Consider the following 8,915-nt stretch of genomic DNA (forward strand, 5'->3'; position numbering starts at 1 on the left):
TAAACCTCTATATAAAAATATGAGACATGATAAGACCCTGAATGATAGTGATGCTAACCAATAGCCGTGGGACGTGCTGCATGCTTAATGGGCAAGCCTCTATTCTTGTAGCGATCCTCTGGCGAGGATTCAACTAATGTAAGTATTTGTTAGATGTTGACATTTTAAAAAAATCATAATTGCTTTCAGTTAAATCTAAATGTCTAAATGAATTTAAAATGTAATACTTGTACGCTTAAATTTAGGAAATGTATCAATTATTCTAGAGCATCCCCATATAGAGAATGTATAGTCGCTTTAAATGATCTATCAAAAATTTGTCAAAATTGTAAACTGCAACTTCCAGGCTCACTAGAAATGATAGCCAAAGACATAATGAGGCAAAAACCCTTCGAACTTTGAAGTATTGAATCAGTTATCCTGAAGTAAGGTAGTTCCTCTGTATTTATTTTTTTCAATAACTGTAGACTTTGTAAGTTCACTCCTAAGCAAAAACCCTTAGAACTTTGAAGTATTGAATCAATCATCCTGATGTAAGGTAGTTCCTCTGTATTTTTTTTTTAATAACTGTAGACTTTGTAGGTTCACCCCTAAATTATTAGAGTTACGGTGATCGATGTTACTGTCCCGATATTGAAATATTGTATTACCATCAATTCGGAAAAAGAAAATTACAAGGTGTAATCTGAAAAGCATAATAAAGCCAGACAAATGGTTATTTTGGTTAGAACAGGTATCAACCGCATCATACAGTTCATTAAAAAGTGATCTTGCCCTAGCAATATCAAAAGGCTAATATGACGCAAAAGTTGAATAATGGTGTGATACTGGATTTCCTGCCTTTCTACCAGCCTACACTTTTCCATTCAACAGGTCGACCCATTCACCATTTCAGCCACATGTTACGAGTGTCATCTAACAAGCAGAATTCACTTTTTGCGATTAATCCAGTCCAGAAATTCTGGCAATGGTAACTAAGTCTAGAAAACTTTGCCTGCATATTCCGTTTCCTTCTTCTATGTGTCTATGTTTAAAGCACTTGACCAACTCAAATGCAACCGAAAGCTTCACTTTGGCTAAGATGGAGGGTCCTCATACATAGCTGCCAAGGATTAACCATGTTAAATATCACTGCTGTATATGCTTTTAGTTTGATTCCTTTCCTTGCACCTGCTATTGTGTGAGAGGAACACATTCAAGCTCAATCTCAAGTACTCCTCTTTCAACATTCTGAAGCTTCACGGTGATCTCCTGTTTCACCTTTCCATCCATTAGACTGATAATGCCATCTTTAACTAGAGTGTTGTCTTTGCTTGCTTTCCATTTCCCAAGCGGCATTGATTCAGAAAATGTTGAATTTTCAGATGCTTTTGCTGCGGTAACGAGGGGCTGGATATCAATCTCAGCTTCCCCCATGAAGTCGTCTGTTGTAAATGTATCCTTGTCATAGACAAGCTGTGAAACCACACTAAGCTCATTAGGGTTGCCTGAACAATTCTCTCACACATGCAAATAATGTTATTTAGACAAACTGTGCATAAAATTCATGGCCATTGGGCCAACAATTGCAGCTTATCTCAAGTTCCTTTAATGCTACATTTTCTTGTATGCTCATATACCTGTCCCTCATCACACTATAGCTAATCAAATGACCAAAAAAAAGCATACCACTTTTAAAGAAGGAACATTTTCTGGAATTGACAACATAAGCTTTTCATTCCAGACTGGGTTAAGATTGTTCTTTATAACACGTGTCTTGACTGACTGCAACCAAAAGAAGTTCAGAGCTGGGTTTAGTATGAGGTTTTAATGCTATAGGTGTCATCCACATGTGTAGGAGAGGGAAGTTCCAAGTAAACCATCAGCCCCTGCTTTTCCAGTGAGGATGCTACAGGATTCAAATATTTAGACTGCACTAATAGGAAAAATGAGAAAACTCAAAACTAAAAATAACATTTACCTGGCTTCCCAAGGAGAGAATTACGTAAGGATCACTTGTTACCACATCACGGACAGCTAGGTTGGTCCCTCTCACAACATTGACTTTTATCAATCCTATAAACTCAACCATACCTGCCTATAGTAAAATATGCAGGAGTAAGATTCAATTTAAAAAATTGAGGGTTGATTTTGTGATAAATCAAGCATATGGTAAGTATGACACAAGAATTCAATCTGTGATCTCATAGAATTGCTTGATAGTCTTTGAAGTGACATCTTAAGCAATCATTTTCTTTGCTCTGTAAATTATGAAAGAGAATAAACAAAGCCTGAGTTTTGCTATTGTTCAATTTTTGAAGCAAAAGCATTAGCCTGGGACATACCTCCCTCTAAAGAACATTATTGACAATAGAGTTGAGGAGGTCCAGGAAAAAAGTGAAGGGGTATGACAGACGTCACATCCCATCTCTGAAAGTTTTACAATATAAGTGACCCTGCTTCAAAGCCCCATAGAACCCTGCCTTACTCTCTCTGTCTATAAAAAAGGCCCGTTCACCTTTCTTTAATAATAGTATAAGCTAAGCTTTTTCAGTAACAAGTTCCTTGCCAATTTGCATTACATGAAGTTGAGAAGCCGTACGGATACAATAAAATTATAGTTCACTCTGCTTCTGTTAAAATAAGTATAGACGATTTTGTTCCTTGCAGGATAAATTATTACCATTGAGTTACTTTTCTTGGTGCTCCTGTGTTCAGATTCTTTTCTTCTCCAGCTATTGCGAAATGCATGCCCTATCCCATGGATGCGATGCCCAGTGGATTGCTTATCACAATGCCTTTTATCCAGGGCCAAACTACAAGAAAGGCTTAAAGAATTGCAGTGTGAGGATGATGATGGTGGGAAGGGGCAGATCATCTGTACATCAGAGTTTAGAAATTGCTGCAGCTCATATTTTCTCCTGAGTATCAGGCAAGTGGATTTTCGATTCAGAATAGATTCCAACATATGGCTAAATCTGATGTTTACTGAAATATGTTACCTGATAAAGTCAGTACGCTCTTCTATAGATGACTCAGGTCTGGGCTTCCTGTAACTATCAGGAATGGCAGCCTCGTACTTCGTATTTGCTACAGTATTTCCACCCATCTCTATCATACCATCAACCTGGTCGTTTGTCCACTCGTCGAGCTTCACTGATAAAACCTGTTAATTATGACAGGCCATAAAGCTAACTATTGAATCTTTATTTTGTTCCCGATGAAAAGAGGAAGATTTTCAAAGTGAATCAAATGTATGAATGGTGCCTGTCACCCAGTCAGGAACAAATAAAAGACAACCTTGAAAGGACAAACATGTTGAAAATTCATCACCCACTAAATTAATATCTAATATATTTCATGAAGAATCTAGATTATTCAAAGAGTTGTAGAGAATTGAAAAAAGAACTATCGAATAAGAATTTTAAAGTGACCCTTGAAAAAATAAAGTTAGGAAAATTCTGCTAGATCCTTTAATCACGTCCAATAAATAGAGGTGGTCCATTTGAGATGTAGGTGTGCTCAAATAAGTTGTGCTGAAGAGTGAAGAGTGAGTGCTCAAGCAAGTAAGAAGTGAGTCATCAAGTGAGAAGTGTGAGCGCAAAAGTGAGAAATAAGAGAGTTGCTAGCCTGTGTGTGAATTAAAAAATTGAGTGCAAAGAATTCATCACCAACTTAATTAATATCTAACATATTTTATGAGAAATCTAGAATATTCAAAGAGTTGTAGACAATTGGGAGGAGAACTCTAGAATGGGAATGCTAGAGTGATTCCAAGGAAAATGAAGAATGTTCTACAACAACAACAACAACATACCCAGTGCATTCCCACTATGTGGGGTCTAGGGAGGGTAAAGTTTACGCAGTCCATACCACAACCACAGATGAAGTAGAGAGGTTGTTTCCAATAAACCCCCGGCTCAGGACAAATAACCGTATAACAAACAAAAACATAAAAACAAACAACAAAATGGGATAACACACCACTAGATACTAAAAGAAATAAGACACCCACAGAGTAGAAAATATCTCTCACAAAATCCTTCCATCACCACCTATAGTAGAGATGGTTCAGTTGAGATGTAGGTGTGCCCAGATAAGTTGTGTGCAGGTAAAAAGTGAGTGCTCAAGCAAGTAAGAAGAGAGTCATCAAAGTGAGAATTGTGTGAGCAAAAGGGAGAAATAAGAGAGTTGTTAGAATGTGAGTCAAAGAAAAAATTGCGTGTAAAGAATTGTAAGACCGAGCTGGTCCTTGACTTACAATAATAAAATTCAAGTTGTGAGCAACCCAATTGTGCTCAATAATTCTCAATAAAACATAGATGATCATGTAACTTAATATTTTGCCAACTCTAAGGCACATATGCAACATACATAAAGGGTACAGACCCTCCATACAACATTATTCATCTGAACAACAATACACAACTTATGAATCAGTAAATTCTTCTAACTTTTTGCTTAGACTAGATAGAAAAGGTTAAATCATGATTCAAAATGAAAAAGTACGGATACAAATGTTGGGCTAAAACAGCCCAAGATACTCTTAAGATGGTGCAATATTGTCCACTTTGGGTCAAGTTTGCACGGCTTTCCCAAAAAAGCCCCACACTATTAAGAGTATCTAACACCTTATAAGTAGCTAGTTTTTCTTTTCTGATTTCCATGTGGGATTTTGTTCACGCACACCTGACAGTAAATGCATGCTCTGTGGATATTTGTTACTACCCAAATGAAAATATTATTGAAACAAGTTCTGCTATCAACTTCGGTTAAATTCGAGCAAGTGCTTCTTCCAGACAAAGATGAATAGAGAAGTTAGCTTTGATAATCTTTCCACACAATTTTCCAAGTCCCAGCTTTCTTACCCATATTTCAGCATTTCAAAGAATCTACTCTCTTTTATGTTTTCCCCAAAAAATTCAAGCTCAGATAATGGGGCATGAGAAAAAAGAAAGATAGATCAAACATTCTTCTAGTACATTTTACCATAACAGGTATATATGACAGTTAAACAAACAACAAGATTTGAATACCCAACCTTTGATATGTGCACTCCAAGGCTTCGATGTACTCCGGAGCACTTGATACATATAAAAACTCCAAGACTTAAAGATCTGCATATCACGAAATGAGATAGATGTAGCAAAGTACTTTCAAGACACAAGGACAAATTACATAGAAAAGAGGAATGCACCAGGTTATCCAACAATTATTCAAAATAAAGAAAAATCTTCAAAGTAGGATTCTTTTGAGACAAAAGAAAGAAAAGAGATACCGTTAGGTACTTGATTTTATAATATCCAACATAATGAGGGGAAATAAAGAAATCATTTTCCTAAAAATGTAAAACAACTGATGTTCCTAGGTCTAGATGATTCTAAATCTTGTCAAACTTCATTACGTTTGTTGAATGGTAAGAAAGACTAGGTGAAAAGATTAAAATTTATAATTTTCCCAACAACATTTGAGATACACAAAGTACAACCATAAAGGGAAAATTAAGATCTAGAAGTAAAAGGCTTCAGTAACAGATGGCGCATAAGTCAAATACCATGGGACAATAAAGGTTCAGCTGCAAGAAGAATCACAAAAGTAATTAAAGAGATTGATAAACCTTATAATTTTCTTTAATTGTGATATAAAACTGGTATGTCCTAATACTTCTGATACTTACACCCATTTTGGATCTGGAGATCCACAATCTGCACAGAATGTATTGCCAGATTCACTCAACAACCTCTGTAGTCTATGTCGAGGACCTAATAAAAGTAACAGTAGATTACTAGAAACACTTGCAAGCTGTACAGGTGAGTGAACTTTATAAATCAAGCTTGGTCAATCATGTAAAATGAGAAAATATGCACTGAGTCCAACAATTTTAACAGCAGAGCATAACTATGCAGCATTTGATGCTAGGGAGAAGGAAAAAAAACTCAACAGCGTTGAAAGAAAATTAAGGAGCAGTATCTCCATGGTGGTCAATTTGACATAGCAGAAAGCATGAAAGTAACTAATCTTAAGCAGCTCAATAAGTATACGTGGTGCACAAAAACAAGAAAAAAAACCCCCAAAAACTTATCTAGTAAAAAGGTAAAGATCGTGAGTAAATCTTCAAAACAAGTATATCTGAAAAAACTATAATGGCCTAAAATGGCAATTCATTTCAAGCTGAGAATAGGATATCACATACTTGAAGAATGATTTCGTCTTTCTGGTAGAAGACCACTATAATTTGCAGATGATTCCATTTGCAAAAGTTCGTAGAGGCAAGAACCTAGCAAATAAAAATGAGCTATTCTTACACATGTAAAAGATCGAAACCATCAAAACTATTGACTGCATTCGGCAGAAATAATAGTAACATTTTCATCGACACTTAATTACAGGACTGCTTAATTATCACTAAGAAAACTCAACATAGCTCGTGAACAAAATAATCTGATATATTAAGTGAATATTAGTTACAGATTACACATTAAAGAAGACCAAAAGGAATTTGGTGAGAGAATGAAGCACCACAAATGACGGAAAAATCCAACAACCATACCCAAGATAGAAGTGGTAGATGATGTTCAGCCTTATTTACTATAAACATAGTTGATAGAAAATAAGAAAAACCTGCATTATTGTCACAAACATGTTATCCTCAACCTTAAAATACATACGAAACAAACAAGAATTCTTGTCCTCTATTTTTTTTTTGTTATTATTATTATAGTTTTGGTCATTCATAAATTGCTTGTCCCTTTCCTCAAATAGAAAAAGGTAAAAGCTATTTTTAAACTAAATAACGTAATACTGATGAAACCCTCAGAGAGGTAAATTTATAATTGGAAATTCTTTTCTGAAATTGAGAAAGGATACCTGAAACATTATTGCTGTCAACATTTCCCTGATGATGAATGGACATTTTGAGGAAAGGGAATATCCCACAGAATCAGAAGAAAGCTCTACAATTGTAAATAATTCATCTTCTTTGATCCTTAATTGTTCGCAAATGTCACCACGGAAAACTAAATTCATCCATCAATTGCCAACTTATGATTATATATCAAACGAAAAATAAAAATAAGAGTTTTGACATGTTCAAACAAAGCAATTATTGGAGTTTCTGTAATGAATTGGGACTCAACATTGACATATGGTACAGATTCCCTCGTTTAATATCTACCAATTCACAGGTTAAAGGATAAAAAGTTGATTGCATGTACATAAATGGAAAACAGAAAAAAAAATACATATATAATAATTTGAAAGAAATAGTTGGGGGAAAAATCAACTGTATCTCTGAAAATTTTTCATTTATCCCTGTGTGTAAAGATGAAAAATAAAGGTCAATATTGGGATGAGATACTTTTTTCGGGTGGTTTGGAGGACAATTACCGAACAAATAATTTGAGGAGTCCCCTTTTGGCGCGTACCTGATATTAATAGTATTTGTTTGCATTATACTCTCTTAAAATTAATGGATATGTGACATATTTTAATACATATTTTCACTATATTAAGCTTAACAAATTGAGTTTGTTCGGTATAAATCTCGGTGGAGGAGGATCCAAAATTTAGAACATATAGGGTTCAAGAATTGGATAGAAAAACATATATATATATTAAAAATTAAATTAGCGAAAAACAAATTTTGTAACAAAATAGTACAATCTATCGTCAATTATTTTTCACAATAGGTTATCAAAAATTATGTTAGCCAGGTACGATTTAGCAATTGATTAACTATAAAATTTATAGCTAATTTCAATTCTTTTGTTATGATGTGCTATGGGTTATGACAAAAATTAAAAAGAAAGGGAAAAATTATCATTTCACTCTAAACTATATCTGAAAAGTCGAAGACACACACAAAATACCATCAAATTCAAAGTTACACTAAAATATTATTACTATTAAAAACTGCAACAACGTTTTTACTAATTTCTTAGCTTGTGAAATTTTATTGTTTTGACCATACTTGTAGATCTTTCATGGGCGATAACTTGTTCATATTTATTTTCCTTTTTTTGTTGATAAATTATTTATTTTTTGTTCCATCGCTATAAAAAACACACACAAATTTACTTAAAAACTTCAATTTTCATCATAATAATGCTAAAAAGTTCAAATCTTTACAAGAGAATTTTAAGATAACCCACAAAAAATTGATATCAAAAGTCACATATTAATTTTCTTCACAAGATCCACCACAAAAATTACACCACCACCATTGTTATTATCGAAATTCACAACAACAATCACCACAAAGTTTTGCATTCACCATCAAAATCACAACATTATCATTTTCAATCATCAAAAACAAAAACATATCCGCTACTAATTTTTTCATCAATCACCAATTTCACCATCAAATAGTGAAGAACAAGCACTTGATTAGTGGAAAAAATAGATTTAACGAAGCAAAATGATAGTGATAAGAAAAATAGAGAAGAGAAGAGGGACAAAATGAAAAAAAAAAAAAAAAAGAGAAAGAACAGGAAAGGTTGTCAATGGAGGCTATGGATTTTTTTTTTTTGCCTTTTTTGTTTTGATTTTATTCAAATAGGAATAAACAATGTTCATGAAAGATCTGCAATTATTACTCTGCAACGATATCTATCAAACAACAAAGAGATAAAATTTCAAGTATTGAGCTTAAATTGATTTTCTTGTTTTCTAGAAGATGAACTTTACCTTGCAACTTCTTTTAAAAAAAAATTTATTGATAAAAAAGTCCACGTGGCTATATTTTAAAAGAAAAAAAAAAGCGCACCTATTTTTTTTTTTTTAGTTTGTTGCCACATCAACTTTTGGGGTGTAGATAAATTCACTTTTAAATTACATAAGTGTGTAATAGGTCGTCTTAATAGTTTAGGCGTGTCTTCGATTTTTCGGGTATAATTTAGGGTGGAAATGATGACTTTTTTCTAAAAAAAATTGATGAA

General features: G+C 33.8%; 1 protein-coding gene across 7 annotated transcripts; it reads right to left on the reverse strand.

Moving 5' to 3' along the window:
• Positions 1–681: 681 nt before the first annotated feature.
• LOC107838962 (probable ADP-ribosylation factor GTPase-activating protein AGD11) lies at positions 682–7,434 on the reverse strand. 7 transcript variants are annotated; one of them, XM_047395327.1, is made up of 9 exons: positions 6,847–7,434; positions 6,173–6,256; positions 5,657–5,741; positions 5,021–5,096; positions 2,982–3,145; positions 2,663–2,795; positions 1,961–2,077; positions 1,669–1,764; positions 682–1,455 (listed from the first exon to the last, which is right to left on the reverse strand). In XM_047395327.1, the coding sequence occupies exons 1-9, from the start codon at positions 6,890–6,892 to the stop codon at positions 1,174–1,176; spliced, it is 1,083 nt and encodes a 360-aa protein (XP_047251283.1). In that variant the 5' UTR covers positions 6,893–7,434; the 3' UTR covers positions 682–1,173. The 7 variants fall into 7 exon arrangements, with proteins under 7 accessions (XP_047251283.1, XP_016537748.1, XP_016537750.1 ...); XM_016682262.2 differs by having other exon boundaries at positions 2,663–2,900; positions 6,847–7,422; XM_016682264.2 differs by lacking the exon at positions 6,847–7,434 and adding an exon at positions 6,530–6,643 and having other exon boundaries at positions 2,663–2,900.
• Between the last annotated feature and the right edge of the window lie 1,481 nt (positions 7,435–8,915).

This window comes from Capsicum annuum, chromosome 8 (assembly GCF_002878395.1).
Source record: "Capsicum annuum cultivar UCD-10X-F1 chromosome 8, UCD10Xv1.1, whole genome shotgun sequence".
Taxonomy (NCBI): domain Eukaryota; kingdom Viridiplantae; phylum Streptophyta; class Magnoliopsida; order Solanales; family Solanaceae; genus Capsicum; species Capsicum annuum.